This window comes from Zonotrichia leucophrys, chromosome 6 (genome assembly GCF_028769735.1).
Source record: "Zonotrichia leucophrys gambelii isolate GWCS_2022_RI chromosome 6, RI_Zleu_2.0, whole genome shotgun sequence".
NCBI classification, from domain to species: Eukaryota; Metazoa; Chordata; class Aves; order Passeriformes; family Passerellidae; genus Zonotrichia; species Zonotrichia leucophrys.
This window is the reverse complement of record NC_088176.1, coordinates 5509777-5532925: the sequence shown is the minus strand read 5'-3', so window position 1 is coordinate 5532925 and position 23149 is coordinate 5509777. Positions and strand designations below refer to the sequence as shown.

At 44.6% G+C, this 23149-nt stretch overlaps 1 protein-coding gene and 1 long non-coding RNA gene across 3 annotated transcripts in view; one reads left to right on the top strand and one right to left on the bottom strand.

Annotated features, from left to right (window-relative positions):
* Positions 1-16717, top strand: part of GRK5 (G protein-coupled receptor kinase 5) — a 153248-nt gene extending 136531 nt beyond the window's left edge. For both annotated transcript variants that reach the window (XM_064716289.1, XM_064716290.1), the window contains 4 exons: positions 5832-5969; positions 8229-8366; positions 9139-9270; positions 10041-16717. In XM_064716289.1, coding sequence (XP_064572359.1) covers positions 5832-5969; positions 8229-8366; positions 9139-9270; positions 10041-10139 — 507 coding nt within the window. In that variant the 3' untranslated portion in view covers positions 10140-16717. The remainder of the gene's footprint in view (positions 1-5831; positions 5970-8228; positions 8367-9138; positions 9271-10040) is intronic.
* Positions 16718-19398: 2681 nt separating this feature from the next.
* LOC135449627 (uncharacterized) lies at positions 19399-20930 on the bottom strand. The gene is made up of 2 exons (XR_010440786.1): positions 20879-20930; positions 19399-20755 (listed from the first exon to the last, which is right to left on the bottom strand). It is a non-coding gene; the product is annotated as an uncharacterized LOC135449627 (long non-coding RNA).
* Between the last annotated feature and the right edge of the window lie 2219 nt (positions 20931-23149).

Sequence of the window (23149 nt, the reverse complement as noted above, 5' to 3'; positions counted from 1 at the left end):
CTCTTCAGAGCTTTCTCCATGAACTAATAGCATCACCACCAGGAAATGCATTGTCTTTGTTCATTTACTCATAGGAAAACCCTCTGGTGTCACCCCACGTCAGCCTGCCCCTCCTGGATGTTTGTGCCCTTTTGCATTTTTGCAGGCACATATCATAGCTCCCATTAATCATCATCCATCCCATATTTCCATGTTTCATTTTGTAAGTAATTTCCCATAAATCAGACCTCATTTTGGACTGAAACAGAGATGAATAACAAATAATTAGGAACAGGGGCAGCTGGCTTTCTGGGAAGCTCCCCAACCCATAGTTCCCATATAACATAGCTGCTCCTGGTGTGTTTTTTCTGTGAAAAAATCCAGTCTTTCTAGGAAATGCTCCGTGTTTGTTGTGGTTATGCCTCGTACTCCATGATGTTCATGCCTGTTTTCCCTGACAAGTGCAGTCATGCATCCAGAGATGTGACTTGAAGTGCATTCAAGTCAGCAGTGTTGGATGGGCCCTCATTGCTGTGCTGCTCTGTCACTCTGTCAGGGCCCTGCTTGTCTGCATTTCCCACAGAATTGCCTTCCCTGGTGCCTTTTATCCCTGCAGCTCCCATTTTACCCTGCACAAGGGGTCTCTGGTGGCATGGTGTAAAGGAGACAGGGCCAAACTCTTGGTTGGGTGTCCTGCAACAGGGCAGGAAACAAAGGAAACAAACTGGGGCACAGGAGCTGTTCTGTTCCCTCTGAACATTAGGACACATTTTTCCATCCTGAGGGTAACCAAATAGTGGAACAGGTTGCCCAGAGAGGCTGTGAAGTCTCCACACTTGGAAATATCCAAAGCCCAACAAAACAAGGTGTGGAACAACCTGTTCTAGGAACCTCTGCTTTGAACTAGGACAGGGACTGGAGGGATTGGACTAGGCCATGTGGCTTCCAGCCTCAGCTGTTCCATGTTTCTGTTCTCCATTCCCTTTTCAAAGTGTCACCCCAACCAACTAAAATATAACAGGTTCTGTTTTCCTTAAAAGCAATTTTTTCCTGTTCCTCACTTACCATCAGAAACTCTATCATCATACAGGTTCTCCTGCCTGCTGCCATCCCTCCTTTCTGCTTTCATCCCAAGGAAATCAGCATTATGACACCTTAAAGTTCAGCAGTGCCCAAGAATAACTTCTCTTTCATCTCTCTGCTCTCATTTAGTAATTGACCAAAGTATTGCTTTTCTGTTCCCTAAAAATTGCTTAAAATAAAATGTTTACTTCAGTGTCAGGGCTGAACTTTACCTAGGTGATTCCTTAAACTGCTTGATCAGCAGAGTCAATGGAAGTGGTTTTAGCATTCCCCTTGTCTCCTTTCATGAGTGGCAATTTTTTGTTTTCCTTGCTCCTATAATTTTAGGGCTAACATCTTAGAACTTGGAATTATTTATTACATGGTATGGTCTGGAGATGAACTGACTGATCACATGAAGATAAAACAGTGCTTTGGGGACTTCTGGCTTTTTTTAGCAATCCTCACAACAGTTGTTTCTTTTTGTAAAGGAAGCAAAACAAAGTCATGGAAAAAAGTCTCAGACATTGCAGAGTTTGAATCCCCAGTGGGGATCAGATGAGTGACATAAAAGTATCAGAGAGCTCTTTGTATCAAGATCTTGATGGAACTTTACTGCTGCTACTCAAGACTCTCTTTGAAAGTCCTGTTCTAGTCATGCTCTGCCCATGAACTCTGCAGACTAAACCCTAAATGTCCAGTGTCAACTGGAGTTTTTTTTACCAGAACTCACAGCTCTGCTCTTTGGCATTAGCTTCATGCATGGTTGGGTGGCCCAGGCCATCTCCAGGTTTGAAACTGTGAATTATCTGCAGGCTCCACTGTAAAATTACATTTAAATTACATTTGATGGGGTCCCTTGCACTGCTGTCCCAGGAGGGCTTGTCATCAGCCTGATGGAGTTGCTTTTGTTCTGCTCTCTATTCAAATTAAACAAAACCTTTGAAGCTGAATTAAACAAAAGTGTAGAGATGACTTATAACATACTGTTGTTATCTCCATTTTCTTTTCCATGTCACATTCCCAAATGGGATGCATATTTCAGGCTCTTGAATGGATTCATTATTGCAGAAAGCTTCTGGGGCAGCAGGAAATGGTGGAAGACTAATAATTCCTTGGTGAAAGGAAGGATTCTCCCTTCTGGAAAATATTCTAATCCATGCTGTGTCTTGATATCCGCAACAGAAGCCAGGAAGAATGTCTGGTTTCACCTGTTGCCATCTCTAGAGCTGGCTCCATCTACAGCTTTTCAAGTTCCATTTATTTCTAGCCTTTTTCTCCATTGTGCCTCTCCTGGGACTCTCAGGAGACTGCAGCTGCCCTGCAGCAGGGTTTTGCAGGAGAACCCTCTCCTCTCCCTGTTCTTTCAGCCCCAGCCTATTCCCAGTGGCCTGTTCCCTTTTGTGTCTTCCAGCCAGCAGTGGCCAAGCCACCCACAACCAACTGCATTCATGCTCCAGAAACTTCCTTCTTGCATCTGAAGTTACTGAATACTCCCTTGTTTGTCATGGAGGAACCCAGGAATCCCCAGGCAGCTTTTTCTGTCCTCAGCTACCCTTTTCTCTGACCGCACACTCCAAACATCCTACAGCCTGACAAGGGCAAATTCACACATCAGCCTGGTCTCCCCACTGAGCCCAGAATCCAGACTCCAGAGATGGGAAATAACCCCCTTTTCATCCCTTCAGAGCTGACTTGAGGGCAGAGACTGCAGAGCTCTCCTGTATCATCTCCAGGAAGGTGCAAATCTGTCCCTTCCTTCCACCACTTGCTCCTCAGCTGTTCCTCAAAGGTCCAAGGTATCATTTCCAAAAGTATTCCAGAGCCACGGGTACTAAAAATGGTCTTTCTGCTTTCATATTCTTCTTTACAACTGTCAGGAAAGTCCTATTGACACGAGAATAAAAGACTAAAAGAACTTTTGATTTCTTTGCCCAACCAGAATAGAATAAACCTGATTCTGATTGGAAATTCCAAAGCAATCATCTTCAATAGGCTAGAGCATAAAACTGTTGAGATTTTAAAAAACCAAAAAAACTAAAACAACCCAGAGACAACCCCAAAAAACTCCTCACAACAAAAATCCTAGTCTCAGGACCATGAGAACTCAAAGTCTAATGCAATTATTTGAAAGCAAAGCATCCCTCTTTCCTTCTAGCAGAGGAAGCAAAGTCCAGAGAAGTGCTCTGAGACAGATCTTTTGCAGTGAGTCAGATGGATGTGGTACAGTATCATGTGAATCTCTCTGCTCAGGGAATGACAGGGCATACAGATGTTTCCTCAAGTCTTTTTACAATTTTGGATCAGCCAGTTGTGATCTGTCAGCCCAGATGTCACCAGCTTGGCAGCATCAGAGGCAAAGTGTGGGGAAGAAAGGGCTGTTGCTGTTTGGAAGCTGAACATTGCTGCTGTGGCCAGCAGCAGTGGCTTTAAACCCATTCCTCTGACCATTCAGTCTCCTGCTACTGCTGCTGGGGCAGAAAGACCTGAGCAGAAAATGTCTACAAGTCCCTTCAGCATCATTTCTGGCCTGGCTGCTGCCTCTGCACCGTGGGGCACACGGATTGCCAAAGCCATTTGCCATCTCAGGCTGGAAATGAGGCCCCCAGCAGCACAGAAACAGAACTGGGGTGGCGTTTGGAAGTCAGATCAGAAAACCACCAATGCCCAGGTGGTAAAAACGCCCAGTGGTAGCAAGGCCTGAAGAGCTGTGACACTGTAAACCCATGACAGAGACAAGAAACCCCAGCTCCAGCCAGGCACCAGAGGAAAGAGCAGAACATGACATTAGCAACAAACAAGTTCCACGTTCCCTGTTGGTGAGATGAGGCAGCTGAGCTGGGCTGCTGCCTCGTGGCTGAGGCAGAACGTGCTCGGGCGCACAAATCCTGATCTGGGCACACAAACCCTGAGCTGGGCACACAAACCCTGCTCTGGGCACACAAACCCTGAGCTGGGCACACAAACCCTGATCTAGGCACACAAACCCCGAGCTGGGCACACGATCAGCATCCCCAGGCAGCCTTGCCCTAGCGGAAAACCCGCCTGGCTCCCGCTCCTGCTCCTGCAGGGATGCACCCGAGAGCACGGGATCCTCCCCAGCCTTCCCAAAGGTGTCGGCATCCCTTCACCCGCAGCTGGGACCGTCCCGGGGATCTCCCGGGGGTGCTCCCGGTGCCTGCCCGGGCTCAGAGAGCCCAACCCAGCCCTTGCCCCTGTCCCGCCTGCCGCCGAGCCCCGCCGGGCTTTGCTGATGCTTTGCTGATGCTCTCGGTGCCATCACCGAGCACAGCCCACCCGGGCAGGGCTGAGCGCTGCTTCTGGCCCGGCTGCGGGCCAATAACGCCGGGGCCAGCGGCGGAGGAGCGGCGGCAGCGCTCCCATCCCTATCCCCCGGAGCAGCCCCGTCCCGGGAAGCGCTCCCTGCCGTGCCCCGTTCCCCGTCCCCGGGCAGCGCTCCCTGCCGTGCCCCATTCTCCGTCCCCCGTCCCCGGGCAGCGCTCCCTGCCGTGCCCTTTCCTCTGCTGCCTCCCGGCGGCACCGCCCGAGCGGCTCAGCATCACCCAGGGACCGCAGGAAGGTTTGTCTCGGAGGGATCCTTAATACTGTCCAGTCTAACCCTCTGCCATGGCAGGGACGCCTTCCTCTGGAGCAGAGTGCTCCAATCCCTGTCCAACCTGGAGCTGGGTGCTTCCAGGGATCCAGGGCAGCCACAGCTTCTCTGGGAACCTGTGCTAGGACCTCATCACCCTCAGGGAAGAATCTCTTCCTAATATCCTATCTAAACCTGCCATCCCTCATTTAAAGCCATTCCCCTTTGTCTATTTGTGAGTTGCCCTTATCCAAGGTCCCTCTCCAGCTCTCTTGCACTGGAAGGTGCTATTGAGTCTCTCCTGTATATATATCATATTGTATATATATCCCTGTATATATCCCTTCAGTTTAAAGCCATTCCCTGTTGTCTGTTTGTGACATGCCTCTATCCAAGGTCCCTCTCCAGCTCTCCTGCACTGGAAGGTGCTGTTGACCCTCCCCTGTTGAATCTCTCCTGTATATTTATCACGGTGTTTCTGTTCATGGACTTGCTTATCTGATAGAGCAAAGATGCTGAGTTCACTTTGGTGGGCATTGCTCCATTATGGGTACCCAGGAAACAGGCAGGACTCTCTGTAGCAGGTAGAGGTTGTGCACTGCCCTTCTCTGAAAACAAACAAGGCAGAACTGAGGATAATTACTGGGCACTGGCCCCATGGATGGAACTCCCCATGGCTGTAAAGGGGTGGTTCAGTTTGCCATGTGATGCTCTGGAATGTAGTGCAATGGGTGAGGGAAATGCAGTTTGGTATTTTTGGTTTTTCCTAAGCACCTGTTCTTCTGAGGGAAAATTATTCTTACAAACATAAAAAAAAGCAAAACAAAAAGAACTGAGACAAAGCACATGGAACTTATGAATGTGCATCTTTATATGTAAATAACATATAAGAAAGTAAAATCTTTATGTGTTACTAGGATATGTAGGTCTCCTCTTGAAAGTGTTCGCTGAAAGCAGGCAAAAGAAATGGTCTCTATTTTGACTGTAAACACTTTACAGCAGGTGATTTTCTGAGGATTTCACCAGCATGTAGAACAGTGCAATCCTAATCCATTTAACTCCAGCTTTTAAGCAACAGCAGTTGCAACTCCCCTCTGTACATCCCTATGGGCACATTCAACAACAAGTGGAGATAAAAATATCTTTGTGGAGCTCTTGCTTTTCTGACAGCCTCCCCCTTCCTGTTGGCACGTTTCAGCTCCTCACCAAAGACGTGAAGCAGCGGCTGGGATGTCAGGGGGAAGGGGCAGCAGAGGTGAAGAGACACCCCTTTTTCAAGAGCATGAATTTCAAGCGGTTAGAAGCAGGAATGCTGGATCCTCCCTTCGTGCCTGATGTAAGTACAACAGCAAGGACCCCCAGTGGCCTCTTTTAAGAGGTTTGTTTCTAAAATAGCTTCTCTCTCTCAGGGCTGTCATCGCTCTCTGCACGGGGAGCTACCCCAGGAAGGTGTGATGAGTGGTGGGGCTGGAGTGGGGAGCCTGGGAGGAAGAGGAGAGAGGGCTCTGTTGGCATGGAGATGTAACCTGGGGCTTGATCCATTCCCACTGCTTTTACCACAGCGTTCCTGTACGGCACTGGAGCACTGGGAGCCCTTATCCATGGCATTACTGTGAAAATAAGTGTGCTCAGAACCGGGTGGTGCTTGGGACAATCAGCAGTGAAAGCCAAATGTGTGCATGCAGGTTTATAGAGGTGAAACCAGAAATGCAAAGTCCAGGGCTCTGTGGAGCTGGATCATCATGAGAACAGTCATTTGCTGCAGAGATCTGAGCCAGGCTCAGCATCAAGTGTCACCTCAAGCAGAGAGGGTGACTTGGACCTTAGAGAGCATTTGGATCTCTCTTTCTCTCTCATTTTGGGGCACAGAACCCAACACTGAGTCCTTGCCCAGATTTACACACCAGGCTCACACATACTGAAAGGCTTTGTTGCACTGGCAACAACAAAACTTTTTCCACCCTTTTGTGGTATCGGTTTCTAGCCCAGTGCGCAGAGTTATCTGATTATTTCCCTCCTGCAGGGCTCTCTTTCTGGCTGGAGCTTCTATCCTTAAAGTCCCCATATGGTTCTGAGTAAACACTGCCATTTTAACATATTAAAGAAAGTAACATCTTGGCAGCTCCCATTCCCCTTGCTGCAGGCTCAACCAAACCAAAGTGGTTTGAACGCTACAAAAGTTTACTTTAGTTGCTCTGGTTTTGCTTTACATTTTACTATGCAGCCTAGTTATTCCTGCCAATTAGCCCGTGGTGTTACGACCTGCTTTAGTGGGAAGAAATAAGAGACAAGCTACTATTTCTTTCTGATGTAGAAAATTATAAAATTCTGGGCTCAAATTTGGAATCCGCCAGAGTGCATAAAAACTGCGGCACGTAAGGCCTAGAAGGCACCTCTTAGGGACATATTTGCAAAAGCAAAGGCACATAAATTTTTATGGCTCTTTATTGGGAGCTCGAGAGCTGCCCCTAATTTAATTTATTTGGCACTTCATCCATAGATCTCCCAGTCTTTATTGTAGTCAGCTGAATCACCCAAAGCTATATAGCCAATGGCAGAAGTTGTTGTCCAAACCATGTCTCTCCATCCTCTTCTACAAAAATTGGATTGCAGCTGTCAGGAATGCAGAGGGATACAGCCTCCAGCAAACAGGACTTCTGTCAGGAATTAGGTCAATTTGTTTGGTCACAGTGCTGAGAACCAGATCAATAAAGTGCTGCACACCCTGGCTGTGCAGTCCTGGTAGCAGGGACAGACAGCAGGATTGCACATGGGCTGGGCTCCAGGCTGGTCCCACAAGCCACCCCTCAGTGATCCCTGCACACCAAAGGGTGGGAGATCCCTGGGCACACACTCTGCCTGTGACAGGCAGCCACTGATGGATCTTTCTGCTCCCTGGGGCTGACTGCTGAAATATAGAGCTGAAAGTTCCATCACTGCAGAGAGCTTTGTCTCTGTCATCCCTGAAAACTGAGTGGTTCAAAAAGGCAAAGCCATTTGACTGTTCCTTTGAAGAAATGCAGCCGAGTTAAAAGAGTTAATAGAGGTAATTCTGGGCAGCTTCCAGCAGCTGAGCTATTAATAAAAACAATGGAAAAGTGCCAAACCTCCTCTGTTTTCTTTAGCAATTAGGATGCATTCCTTTAAACTTCCAAGCTGCAAACTCCACAGCTATCTGGGCAGGAGGGCACTTTCTATCTGAGGCCTCTTTCCTGGGCTCTCTCAGTGTGCCACTGGTAAACATTCTGGTTTTCTGTTGTTCCCTCTCTAAATGAAAAGACTGCTGAAGGGTTCCATTTTTCTTTTCTGGCTCTTTCTGTCCTTTTCCCCTCACCTCTTAACCAGATGGTACATGGATGACTAAAACCCCCTTTGACTGATGCTTTGAGGACTTTGGAATAGGAAGCTTAATGTGCTTAAAGTGAAGTCAGCCTTTGATGATAAACATGCAGGCAGAGCAAGCCTGGAGAAGGAGGATGCAGACACACACTTGTTAGACATTCTCACTTGACTGAATCTGTGAATGAAAGCACATGGTCCGACTCAGAAATATTTTTCCTCTTGTCATTTCTCCTTTTTTTTTCTGCTGACATAGCCCAGAGCAGTGTACTGCAAGGATGTGTTAGACATTGAGCAGTTCTCCACAGTGAAAGGAGTTAACCTGGACCAAACAGATGACGATTTCTATTCCAAGTTTTCCACAGGATCGGTGTCTATTCCATGGCAAAATGAGGTAAGGATGTATCATAGCAAAATTACTGCAATAAAGCCCGTAACACAGACGATTTAAGGGGAGCTCTATGTTCCAGTAATATATAGCTACTGGACAACTTGCCAGACTCTAATGCTTTCATGAGTTACAAATGGCCTCTTTCAAGATCTGTAATGTAGCACAGATGTCAGGTTCAGGTGACTGTATCTGTTGGCTCTGTGTGCTTGTGTGAATTGGCAAGGATCCTACTGTACTTCCTCCTCCTGGGTTTCTGCAGAGGTGTTTGGGCAGCTCTCAGCCCCTTCTGTGGCTCAGCTGGAAATCCTTAAGGATCCTCCTCTGGTGACCCTGCTGTCACCCACTGTCTGCAGCATTCACCCTGCACCCTGAGCTCCTCCAGCATTCCCATGTCTGGGTCTTTGTCTCTGCTTGGTATCCAAACACAGCCAACAGTGGATTTCAGAATCCAGCTCTGCATCAAACAGCAGATCCACTTGGGCAGAGGGCTGCTAATAACTGGGATTTTGTAAGTGTGCCTGTCTCTGCCTGGTATTCTCTGCAATGCTGGAGGAAAGAACAGAAAGTCTTGTGGGGCAGCTTCTGACAAGCCTGATGTGCAAACACACAGAGCAGACTCAGCCTCTGCTTTTCATACTCTCAAATACACCAGCAGGAATCCAACTGTTAACTCTCCTCACACACTGCTGACTTTGAAGAACCTAGCACTACTGGAATTTATTTAGTGCAGATGAATAATTCCCTTTTTTTTCTCTCTCTCTATATATTCCATTAGATGATAGAAACAGAGTGCTTCAAGGAGCTGAATGTATTTGGACCAAATGGTACTATTTCACCAGACCTAAACAAAAGCTACCCCCCAGAGCCACCCAAGAAAGGATTGCTACAGAGAATATTTAAGCGACAGGTGAGATCTTTTATGACTAAGACCAGGAAACTCCTGTAGATACCTTTTTTCAGCCCTGTTCTGGTGATATTTGTGCTAGGAGAAAAGCAGAGCATCTTAGAGAGGGCTGGCTCTCACATTTTCCTCCATATCCCAAGTTTTTCATCTACCCTGTGTGATTTTTGCCACCAGCAGTTCCATTGTTGCCCATGAGTTTTGTTCCCAGCAGTTGAAAACTTCTCACCCAACCTGTTTTTCAGTGGTATGCTGAAATAGCCTTTAAGAAGTTCCTTGTGAAAATCCTTGATTTATGTGTTTAAAAAAAAAAAAAAAAGGCAAATGCACATTTTGAGGGAGGAAAGCAAGATAATAAAGAAGAGAGCAGCCTGGATAAAAAATGATGTGCAGCTTTCATGAGACACCATGGCACCACTTGCAAATGTCAATAACATTCTTAGACTGGGCTATTTCTGTAGGGTTAAAGCCATGCCTGAGCATTGGCAGGTACCCTCTGTATTAGTCAGATTTAGCAGATACTGACATTTTGCAGTGAATTGATTTGGCTCCTGGAGCTGGAGTGAATCGTCTTTGCTGCATTGCTCAAGAACTGCCATGGTTCTGCTGACCTAGAGAGACTACAGGTAGGAAAATGAAGAATATTTTCCATCTGAAGATCTTCAAGCAAGAATCCTGCAGCCCAGCCAGTATCATAAAATGAAAGATGCTGGATTAAAAATAAAACCATAGCATATTATGGAAATCTAATTGTCATTTTCTTCCTCTTCCTACAGCATCAGAACAATTCAAAGAGTTCTCCAAATTCAAAGGCCAGTTTAAATCATCACATAAATTCAAATCACGTAAGTTCAAACTCCACTGGAAGCAGCTAGTTCCAGCTCAGTCCCATGAAACAACATGTTGCATCCTTCCACTATAATCTCTGGAGCTTCTGTGGATGAGGGAGCCTCCACCGTTGAGTGAAAAGAAAGAAAATCTGGATCTCCCAAAATGGAGATTTTCTATCCATTCCTTCCAGTGGAGCCTCACATTTTAAGAAGAAATTTCCACTCAGGTCTGTTTTTGGAGGTGGCACTCAAGACTGTGTGAATCAAATTTGTCTCTTTAGAACATTGCAATAGAAATTCAATGAACATGACTACTTGCACGTATTTAAATAGCATCATACTAGAACTGAATTTTGTCTTTATTATTTTTAAAGAAAAGTTTTGTAAATTTCTCTATTGTCTCAGTTTACATTTTGTACATTTGTATTTAAATGAAAGTCAGACTTTGGAGGTGTATATTTTCCAAGCAGCAGCTGTAAAGCCATGTGTTTTAAGACATTTTTTTAAAAGAAACAAAATGTGACTCAAGACTTCCAGAGCCTCAAACGAGAAATCATTCTTTTTAGCAATTCTAGAAAATTCTTCATAAATCACTTTATCACACGGGGGTTTATTGACATGCATTTTTATGGAACAGTTTATTCTTAATTATTTTACATCTGTATATTTGGTTTACAGCAACACTGCATACATTTCTCCTCTTCATTAGTTTGTAATGTCTCGCATTAAATGCTAAAAGACAAGATTTTGATGCATTCAAAAATGCTACTTGCTATGCTGATGGTTTGTGATGTCTTGGGACCAGCACAGCTGAGATTTGCACTTGTGTTGTTGCTCCATCAAAGGCTTTTTAGTTAGACAGGGAGCCCTGTTTTAAGCTCTTTTCCTTCACTAGTGTTTGTGCTGTTTCTAGCAACAGGCAGAACAAAGCTGAGGGAGAGGTGACCAGGATAGCAAATGTCCATTTCTTTTTCTAGGACTTCAAACCTGCACCTGCTGAAAGGAGAGCAGAACTCCAAGTGTTCTCCATGCTGCAGTCAAAAGCCCAAGGTCTTTGCACAGCTGCCCACATCAAAGGCAGCAGGAGGGAAGTTCAGCAGTCTGGCTTGTGCCAGCCATGAGATTTGTGACAGCTTTGTGGGGCTGAGCTGTGGAGGCTCAGGGTGGGATCTGAGCTGCTTTGGGGCAGTAGCAGAACCCACAGTCTGTGCCTGCACTTAAAATACTGCCCTGTGTCATGCAAACACCCCCTGACACATCCCCTCAATTAGATCCTCAACTGAATGAAATGCCAGCATGAAATAATAACTCCCACTCCCAGCTCCATCATTCTTTGTCCAGGATCCTTTAACCACTGACAAAAACTCTGCCCCACTAGGATGAGCCGATCAGGCAGGATCAGTAGCAGTACCTCAGGCATCAGAATCAGGCTCTTCTCAAGTATTTCACTCTTATTGTTAAGAACACCGGGCCAAAAAATAGGGTAATTTCCCTTCCACAGGAACTGGAAATCCTTTGTGCCCACAACTGCAGCCCAAAGTGTTCTGTAGGGTGTGTTGGTTCCCCATACTCCTTACAATGTTGGCTAGACTATCCTGAATTGTTTAAACCTTTGGGTCATCAGGAGCATCTGAAAGCCACCCTGGTGTGTTTAAAATCCTGTTAGCCAGCAGTGGAGCTACCCCAGGGTCCAAGGAAGTGATGTTCCAGTGGGAGTGTTAATAGCCAAAATTCATTAGACTGCCACGTGCATGTTCTGTGTGGCCAGTGCTGAGGGGGAAAAGGATGAAGGTTGGTGGTGGCAAATCCCTGAGTGAGAAACACACAGGAATGACATAGCAAAGCAGCTTGAAGCTGTGAGACAGAGGGACAGAACAGGGACTTGCATAGAGCAGCTGACAGAGAAGAGTCAAGACAGGGAGACGAGGCTTCAACCATTCTCCCATGTCAGATGGTGGCATTGCAGATCTTATAGAAGATGCAGGATTTTAGAGATGTTGCTAATTTGGCATGTGAAGACTCAAATCTTCATTCTTCACCATTTCCCAGTATTGAGAAATACCAGCCAATCCCTTACTGAAAGCTGGTGAACAAACTGCAAATGTTGGTTATACCTTTTAGATGCTCCCAGCCTTACCCTGTGGTGGATGACATTTTAGGGACAGCATTTGTGCCTTGTCCTGCTGTCCTCTCAGGCAGGACAGTGCTCACTCAGCAGCTCTGGGGCTCTGGCAGAGTCCTGGAAGGGTGAGAGCATTCATTCTCCCTGGGTACCTGCAGGGTGTGATGCTAGGGCTGGGTACCCTGAGTTCTCATGGCATGGAAGAAGGATGCTGCTGTGCACCTGGAGGCATCAAGCCTGGGATGGAGCCCCTCTGAATCCCACCTCCTTGGAGCAGTGAGAGAGGAAGGGGAGAGACACAAAACACCACCAGCAGACAGAGATTTCCTCCCTGCAGTGTCTCTACAAACAGTATTACCATGCTGGGGCAGCAGAACTTTGCAGCCCCCAGCCCTGGAAAGTTTAAAATCCATCAGAAGTGCTAATGACCAGTCCTAGGGATCTCCTTGTCGTGGTTTGCATACAACAACAAAACCTGCAGGATTTCTTGTTTATTCCTTCTTATTTTTGTTGAGATGATTTTTATTATTTTTTCAGCTTACCTTGCACTCAGAGCTGGAGTAAAAGCACAGTCCTTGCACTTCCATAGTGTGACCAGGTGCAGTTTGGGCCCAGAACTCAGGGCTGAAACCCTGTCCAGGCAGTGCCCTGCACAGCCAGGCTTCCACAGGCATTTGGCATTGGCTCCATGGAATCAAATTTAAAAACCACTGGGAACTCTGAGAAAAAAAATTTACAATTTTGTCATACAACTTTGGAGAGCATTTGCAATAAGATTTTTAGTATTTTGAGTCCAGGTGAATTTTGAGGTGGGTTTGCAGGTAACAAAGAAGTAGAAAGGAGTAGTTCTGTAATAGCTTTCCAGACTGATTAATTTTCTTTATCTCCTCTTCAGTTAGCATCCAAATTCTTTCCAAAAAATGCATATGCTCAGATCTGGTTGCTTGTTTTAAATAGACAGATGAGCAAACTTAGCTCTTTTTAAGAATCAGAAATCGTTTGCAATCTGATCCTGAATTATGCAAGCATGCCTTTTATTTTTAAATCTTTGTTGAGGAGTCTGATGAACACTAATTAGTTGACAGACTTTCATGAGTCAGGTGTTTGCTATTCATTTCCTACAGTGTCTCAAGGTTCACTTGAGTCTTGTAGCATTTTTTTCTCACTGTTGGATGTGAGGCTTTTTTTAAACAAATGAATAATGAAGGAAAAAAAAAAAACCAAACTCTTAGATGTGCACTCTTGACCTGGATTATCTAAAAAGAGGTTTTTCACAAGAATGGCCATGACTCATATGTTGTTTCTGAACAAAAACCTGCTTGTGAAGCTGGGAAAGGTGTGAAGGTAATCAAACCAAGCAGGTAGTGCAGATCAAAGAGAGTGTTAGGGAGATGCAGAATTCAATATCTCAGTGTTCACCTGGCCCTGCTGGTTCCTGCCAGCTCAGAGACAAAGCAGCTCTCCATAAACACAGCTTGGTACCTCCTCAATTTGCAGCCATCAGCTGGGAGTGCCATCAGCAGTAGGAGTCAAACTTGGCTGACCCAGTAAAGCACCAGATTTGAAGACACAGATTCTTAAGGTCATTCACCCAAACCTCAGGATCTACTTGAATGCTTTGCTGACATTTCAAATCCAGTTGATCTTTTTCAGTGGCCATGCCTCAGCTGAAAGAACCAGCCGGAAATGAACTTGCATTAGTGGTAAAAGCACAGGCAGGGTGAGGAGGACACAGAAGCTGTGAGCTCTGGAGGACAGGCTGTGAAGTCCCACGGGGTGTGGATCTTCAGCAGGGGTGCAGTGGCACCACACTGCTGCACCTTCTTCCTTGGGGCCACCATGTGCTGGCCAGAGTTCCTGCAGTGACCTGGGGGTGGCACACACAAGGGCTGGCCCATGGCTCAAGGACAATGTTGTCCCTCTGAGGGTCAACATTGAACTGGATGGGGCAAGCAGGAATCCCCCAGCATCAGCCAGGCCTGTGCACCCCAGCCTCAGCCAGCAGCTCCCTGCACAGGCTGTTCTGCAAGAGCAATAAATGCACAGCCCCAGAGCACAGCTGCTGCTCCTCACCATCGTCCATGGGACAGGAACGGGCTCCGTTGTGAACAAGATGTTGGTGTTTGCACCCCTGCTCCACAATTAGTTGTGATCATTGATTTGTTCAGTTAATATTTGTCATATTCACTGAAGTTACTGCAGAGGAGTTTATTCATTAGGCATTTCCATACAATCTTGGAAAGACTGGATTTTTCTTTGGAGGAACATCCTTTCTGTCTCTTGGCATGTGGACCATCTTCCATCATGTGGAAGCCTGCAGGAGCTCTGGAAGTCCTCACTCCAAGGCTCTCCTGCCCAGGGATGGTCCCAGTCTGTCTCAGGCTGCAGGGAGGTTCCTTTGGCAGTGAATTCTGGAAGAATCAAATGTTCAGTGGCTCCATGGAAATCAGGAAGTTCCAGAGTTGTCTTTCTCAAGCCTTTCACAAATATGACCTTTAACTGAAAATAATACTAAAGATTTGGAGTAAGGAGAATAATTACAACCACCCTCATGCTAAAGTTAAGAGAAAGTCTGCATCATTTAAAAACATCTCTTCTGTGTGCTGGGCAGGACACACTTCCTTTTGTACTAAATAATATTAAAGTGCTGGCTGGTAATAATTGTCTTTCCTTAAATGCAAAAACTGAAAAGATAAAGGAATTGGTTCAGAGGATTTTAAAATTATTTCCTTTGGGGAAAAGAAAAAATTTCATCAAAGAAGGTGAAAGCCAACAATATGCTACAGTATTATGGGCTGACCTCCCCCAAATGTCTCTGTGATAATACAAATACAATCTGCTGCAGTTGGATCAGCTAAGCTGCTGTACCGACAAATGGGCTTTATGAAAGAAGCAATTTTAAACAGATTGCTGCCTATTCATTAACATGAATATTACTGCTGGCACATATGTATTCTCCTTGCTGTATGTACTGGAGCCAGGAGCGATGGTTTGTATTCCTCTTCTGGCTGTGTTTTTCCTCACTGCCCTGGGCAAACCTCGGTGCAATTTTGTTTTCCCATTCCCAAACACGGAGGGATGCTCTCTGTCTGTCAATGGAAAGCACTTTGGAGTCTGTGCATAAACCAGATCAGTATCAAGCCTTTGTATTATTATTTAAATGAAGTAGGCTTAGTGTAGCTGCTCTTTATTTACATGACTAGTGAGACACTCTCCTAAATTAGGACTCTTTTATTATTTGTTTGTCTTAGCTCCTTAGAGATACTGAAACAGAACAAACTGCACTTCTGTAAGACATCTCCAGCAGACAAAGAGGTGGCAGTGCAAATGTTTAAAGCATTCATTTCTTGCTGAAGAGCTGGCCAGTGAGTGTGGCATTCACATGGAAACACTTCCTCTGATTTTAGAATGGAGATAAATAGTTATGAGGAGGGGAGCAAAACAACATTCATTGGTTCAGCTTTTTTTGGCCATGCCTGCAAAGGATTCCCTGGGCACCCACAGAGAGAGGTGCTGTGTGAAGTCCCAAACATGGATCTGGGTCTGGAAGCAAAAGAGGCAGAAAGAGCAAAAGTGCCTGGGGTCCGTGGGCTGCAGAGGGGAGCTCCAGGATTTCTGGAGTGGTCCTGCAGAGAAGATTCACTCCCAGAGAAGAAACATCTCAGGTAGTGGCTGGATGGCAAATGTGTTTTCCTTTCTCATCACCCCACATGCAGCTGTTGGATATGTTAATTAGCAAGCTCAAACGAGTTGTTTCATGTGTATTGAATGCGGTCTCCCTCAATTGCATTTCTTTTAAACACTGGACACTCTTCTAAAAGACTGAACATTTTAGCCTTTTGAAGCTGAAAGCTGTAAAAACTTTATTTTGTGTTTCTGAGCAATGTAGATAGACCTAAAGATTTCATGAACTATCATGTGGTTGCCCATATCTGACTAATAATTAAATTGTAAAATTGCAGTTTCATATTAGGGTTAGTCTTTTCACCTGCTTTAAAAATTAAAAATCATATTTGGTATATAAACACACACAGAATATCCTTCTGATTGAATTTCAAGAGCATATCCAGGAGTAAATGTTTTTAAGCACTTCTAATACTGTAGTCTATAAGAGGAGCAGACACTTCTAAAGCAATGTTAAAAGTTGTCTTTCATAACTGAGTCAACAGATCATTTTTGTAATAAATTAAAGCAAGTGTTCTCAATTAGAAGAGCTAGTGGCTGTTGATATTGTACAAAAAAAAAGTCATTCTAATATCCAAGGGGTTAGGGGTGGGGAGGGTCTGTTTGGTTTTGTTTCTCTTTCCAGGGAGATCTTTAACATTGTTTGATGAAGCTAGTTTCATTTTGAGATTGTTACTGAAGATAAAGGCTTCTGTGTTCTATGGCTGCTTGGATTCTTCGTACATAATGTCCTAGTAATGTCACAGTGCTGCTGTATTTAGATCAAACCACTGTTTTGATTGGGTTTTTTGGCTTTTTTTTTAATAAATTCCTTAATTTAAATACATGGAAACCATATGTTTTGCTTTAATGAGGCACCTAATCAAGCAGAGATTCCTCAGGTGCTTTGGATCCTGAAGATGGTTACAATGAGGGTGGGGTGCAGCCCATCTCTTCTGGGTGGCTTTGTGTGGTTTGTGTTTTCTGTCCCACCGCAGAGATTGGGGGGCCCAGCCTGAGGTTGGATCTCATTTTGAGCAGGTTCTGTTCTCATCAGATTGTGTTTCACCTGATATCCCCTTCCTTCCCTTCCCCTTCCCCTTCCCTTCCCCTGCACCAGCAGCCAACACAACTTTTGCAGCTTTTGGGGTAAATTCAGGGAGAAGGGGACAAAATCCCAGCAGGAACACGAGCTGCAGAACATCTGAGCTCTGCTTTAAGAGAAGTGAGCACTGCCTGATTTATGAGGCCCTGCTTTGAGAATAAATTTACAGGAGGAAAACAACAACCAGCCAAGGGTGCTGTGCAGAGTTCCACACAGAAACAGAGATAAAGGGTGGCTGCAAAATCACCAGCAGGACAGTGATGGTGCGCTGCTTTTCCTTTAAGAGGAGAAAGAAGAACTTTTCAAAGAGGCATAAAGAATATTTTTATGAGACTACTAATGGCAGGCAGTGTCTGCATCAAGTTGCACGGAAGAACATTGAGAAAACAGATTATCTGCATGAAAGAAGCAGCTACATCCAACAGCTAAGCTCAGTAAAACCCAAGGTAATAGACTATACAAATTCAGGTCATGCATATTATCCCTTTCCAAACAAACCCAAGCCATTTTTTCACAAGGTTTTAACAATCTGAGAGGCTATGAGATGAAATTTTATTTCTTCTCTTAACAGCTCTTGGTGTTTTGGTTTTTTTTTGTTTTGTTTTGCTTTTTTTTCTCTGTAACTTCATGTCTTTTCTATGCAGAAACATCCAGAAATGTTCCCTCCAGGGAGATTTAGTCTTCCTAGACTTTTCCACTATCTCTGACATGGGATGTGCAGCTTCTCAGAGGAAAGTCATGACACTATTTTGAAGGAAATCCAATTTAAAAGACACACGTCAACTTTTTATAATTCCTCAGGGTGCTTTACAGATGAAAAATACCATAAATGGGCCTGACTGTGAAATTTCAGGTCTATGGGGTCCTTCTGGGGGAGGAAACATTACAAGTTTCTGCCAAGTCAGTCTATTTTTTTGAGTTTTGAAATTCTGTTTCACATTTGGTATTCAGTAAAAGTAAAAACTAAAGTTTAACCATGGCCTGTTAAAAACTGAAAAACTGATGCTCTGAATTGTCCTGAGTGGAGAAGAGGAACTGCCAAGAGGCTGAGCATCTTGAATAACCCATTTACAGGTGCTTGGGTAAATCACAGAACCATAGAATCATTAAGGTTGGAAAGGACTTCCAAGATCATCAGGTCAAACGTTTGACCAAACACCACCTTGTCCACTAAACCATGGCATTAAGTGATTTCTGGAACACTTCCAGGGATTCCACCACCCTCCCTGGGCAACCCATTCCAAAGCCTCACCACTCCTTCAGAGAAGAAATTTCCTGGCTTTCTGGTTTCTTTTTAATTGCAGCTTTTTGCTGCTAATTTTTTTTCTTAAGGGAGCTTTGTTTATCTTTGCTGTCAGCAAATGTCAGTCTCACCCTAACAGTGCAAGTCTCCACATTCCTCTGTTCATTTAAATGGCAGAGAGGCTCAGGATGCTCCAGACCTGCTAATCTGGGGTTATTACACTGTGACAGCCATTAAAACATCAGGAGCAAAAAGGCAAGCAGTTTCCCTTTTCTGAAAAGCTTGTAGATGGGGAAATGACTTGCAAAACCAAACTTCAAAAGGACACATCCAAGTGTGCAAAAGCCACATGTTTAAGAAATGAAAGAATTAAGGTTGCCTGTGTCCCATTAATACTGTTCCTCATGCACTGTTATTATTATGCCCTCACATAATACCGTGTTATTATTGTGCATCCACTCCTGGAGGAGAAACTAACCTCTGGCAAGCTCACAATGAAAACCAGATGCATCCCTTCAATGGCATCTGCTAATACGTTATGAGTTTCAGACTTCCATTTAAATCTTTCAAAATAAAAATATTTTCCTGCAAGGGAAAATCTCACCTAATTGGCTGCTCCCTCCGTTTGCAGCAGGAAGACAACTGGGAATTCAGAAAAGTTTATTTGTCCTAAATATTTAGAGTTTTCTTCCACACACAAAGGACTGAGAGCTCTCAGTATCCTATCTGGCTTCTCTTAGATTATCTTGATCCCAGAATGGGGAAAAGGATGTGGAATGAGTCTTACATGTTTCCCTTCCCCTTTTTTTAGGGGGGAAACTCTTGGCTGTTTCCTGAGGCAAGTGGCAGAGGGATGTGAGAAGTTCCTTAATCTGCTCTCCCCTTTCCTGGTATCTTCAAAGTCTGAAAAACACAAACATGAGGCCAAGAGCTGAGGAGGCAATGCAGAAGAAATATTTCTGCAAGCAGGTGTTGGGAAGAAGGGAAATGTGACCTGCAGAAGGGACAAGACAACTTGGGGCAAGTTTCACCAGGGCTGAAGAAACAGAGGAACAAGGAGGGAAAAGTGATGGAGAGGAGTCAGACAGGATGGGGCTGGGTATAGCCAGGGCCATGGTTTATTTGCTAAATCACATTAAAACAAGTCTGAAAGCAAAGAGAGAAACATCCATTCCAACCACAACTATAATGAGGAATTTATTGCTGATGATACCACAGGCAGTAATAGATCTTTCTGGAAGCCTAAAGTCATTGCTTCGTTTGGGTTTGATATTCACTGTGGAATTAAACATTGACATTTCCCATAGTAAAAGGATTCAGCTGCAGCTGACATTTTATACTTACATGACCACGATAAACATTAAAATACAATAAACAATTTGAAGTTCAGATTACATTAGGAATTCCCTATGTGGTTCTTGTATTTACAGAAGGAAAGAGGGAAGGAGCCTTCTTTCATACTTAATTCCATCACTCTAACTTAAATCCAGCATTTTTTCCTCTCTGCCCCTGCGGTGGTTTTTCAGTCAAGGGGTTTTGAGTCTGCAAATAAAACCATAATGGCAGATCATATTTAAAAGTAGATCTTATGTCTGTGTTTGCTTCTTCATGCATCAGACTCTAGCAGTGATCCACCTCATGATTTCATGGCAATGACTGAAAATCAGTAATTTCTCATCAACTATTTGCATCTGTGTCAGAAATAAGTCACAGTAAGAAGATAAATTAGTCAGGCCACAGTGACATCATAAAAGCAAGGGGCTTAAAAAAGCGAAATAAAGAGGCAGAATACAACAGCCTTTCCTCAGATTAATTAACACAAAGTGCACAGCAGGAAACAAGCTACTCCTCTGACACTAATCAGCTTTTTTGAAGGCAACTTAAGTATTCTAATACATGCATGTATGTACTGCACCTATGGCTCAATCATGCTGATTCTTTCCAGGAAATAACTGAAAACAAATATATGCAATGTTAATCAAGAGCAATCCCAAAACAAGCCCCTTTCTGCATCAGAGGGGACTGAGCTATAAATGAGAGTGGTGCAGAACAGGAACAACTCTTCAGGACTGCACGACAACCTGTGACCATCTCCAGCATCACTTCTCCTGCACCAACGCTTCCAGAGGAGCGGCGATGGGCACTGTCAAAAGCTCCAAGAAGTCGCCAGAGTAGACCTTTAGGATGCTGTGGATCTCCTGCTGAGCCTTGCTGTCCATTCCTGTGCTGCTGTGCTGGGCTGCAGGGCCGCTCTCCCTCCCGGCCCAGCGCCGGCTCTGGTTCCTCTCTGCAAACCCCCTGCATCTCCTGCTGCTCCTCCTGCCCTCGCAGCTCCCCAGCTCCAGCAGCCTCTCAGTGAAATACTCCTGCAGGGGCTCGTCCTGGAAGCCTCCAGAGGAGCCTCCAGAGGAGCCCCCCAGGCCATGGGGTAAGAAGCCCCTCATTGGGCGGTCACCGAGCTTCTTCCCTCTCTCCAGGCCCTGGAATATTTGGCTGAAGGCAGGATTTGCCAAAGAACTTTTTGACAGCTGTTTTAAAGAGAGGGGGAGAGAAAAAGGCCAGGTTGGGGGCAAAAAGAAGAAGGAAATATGAATTAAGATACGTTGGCTTAAGTAGAAATGTTGTAATCTTCTCTGCAGTGTTGTTCTTGCCTCTCTGCTGGGGCCATTCTCCACAATCCTTCCCACCTTCTCAGGGGCTCCTCCTGGGCTCTCAACCCACCCCTAATTATTTCAGTTCTCTTCACGAGCTACAACTGGTGCCCAACTAAGGACTTTGCAGCTGTAGCTCGTTTGGAGCAACTCGGACCTACACAGATCTTACAATACAACATATATTCAGGCCCCCACATAGAAATAGATCTCAGGTATAAGATTCCGTACAATAAACAGCTGTTGAGATGTTTGAGATTCTTAACCCAAATTTCCTGAAGACCAAGCAGTTTGGTACCAATCCCTCTCTGGAACAGAAGTCCAGGGGGCTGAGGTTAATGCTGAGCATTTTTACCTCCAGCTGACTGTGACACAATTTGTGTTGTCTCTGTGAAATTCTAACTCTTTTAATTTCTCACTTGTCTGTATTAACAGAACTTTAGGTTTATCTTTTCCAAATCCCATTAGCTTGTAGCTGCTGTTTCCCAAGGCAAACCTTGATCCTACTTCTAAGAGATTCATTTCCCCCCCACCTTCTTTAATCCCAGGTAACTGCTGAACTCAGTGCATTTTTACAAAAATTGCAATTTTCACATTCAATATACATTCATTTCTACATCCTACAACTGTGAACTATTCAATATCCATTCATTTCTACATCTTGAAACTATGAAGTTTTTTTGTATTATTATTATTATCATCATCATCATCATCAATATGCATATTTTTTCTCCTCTTTTCCCATTGCAGAATGCTTCTCTCCTTTCAAACCAGCCAAATAAACACTCAAATTATTTAAATAGTAAGGGAAAACCTGGCCCAGCCCCCATTGATACACTTGGGCATCTTTAGGGTTGATTTCAGGGGAACATCCATGTGATAAATCCTTTTATTGACTGGGATATAAAATTTTGGCAGAAATTCACCATGTAAAAGGTTGCCTTCCCACAGTTTAATGTCCTCTGGGTTTCCAAAATCCCTGCCCTGCCATTCCCACCTTTCTCCCAGGTACTCCCAGACACCCTGGCCTGTCTCAAGCTACCAGGAGCAGCAGCTGGTTTCTGTACAAACCATGGCCTTTTTCTCTGAAAACCTCAGCAGTTTGGCTTGAGAGAAGAACTGTTTTATATTATATTACTGTTTCTAATCAATAAAAAGAAAGACTATACTGTATGTAGATGACAGCCGCAGCGGGGTCGTGGAACATTTTGCAATCATTTATTATGTCTGACAATGCCTTTGGTATTTAAAAAAAAAAAAAAAAAAAAAGCCATCACTCATGCAGTTTCTGACAATCTCTAATTAAGTCTAGATCCTCACTAAGGGTCCAGCCACAAATCTGGTTTGAGAGCCCAGCAATGTCTCAGTGGGGCTCTCCATCATCAGCCCCTGGCACTCTGCCTGCTCCTAAATGAATGAGCAGCATTGAGCTCAAATGAGAAATACTGGCTTGGACATGCCATGTAAACTGAAAAGCAATCGAGGTTTTGATCTCCCACTCTTCCATCACACTTCATTCTGGAGGGGACCCAGCAAATCTGATGTCCCTGCCTGCAGTGGTTGTTCTTTTGGAATAAGTTAGGTAATTGGACACTTCAACCTGGCCAAAGCAGTCCTCCTAGCTCAAACTTTTAAAAATGGTTTAAAAAACAAAATCAACCTAAAAATAATAATCAGCTTTTAAAATGTAGCAGAATAAAAGCCTTTCAAGTTAAGTTTTTCTACACCCAACCACAGCTCAGACTTTATTATCATATCAAACATCAGCTTCCCAGAACATAAGGGAACTATTCATCCAGCAGAAGAATAGGTAGCAGTCACCACATATTGCAAAGAGAGTTTTGGCATGCAAACCTTGACATCCTGGAAGCCTGAGTATTCTGGGATGATGGGCAGGGCACACTTGCTGGCTCTGTTTGGCCACTGTTGTTTCACAATCCTACGAGAGCACCTGCAGCTCCTGGAGAGGGGGCTTTGCCCCAGCTCAGGCGGATTTTCAGCAATGCCAAGCACTCTGCAGTGCTTTGTGTAGCAAGTTCTCATGCACAGCGTGGAGGCAGGGCCCTCCATCTCAGCAGGATGCAGAGGAGTTTGGGAGCAGTGTGTATTCCAGAATATCTCTCTCTCCCAGGAGTTTGGGAGCTGTGTGTATTCCAGAATATCTCTCCCAGGAGTTTGGAAGCTGTGTGTATTCCAGAATATCTCTCTCTCCCAGGAGTTTGGGAGCAGTGTGTATTCCAGAGTAACTCTCTCAGGAGTTTGGAAGCTGTG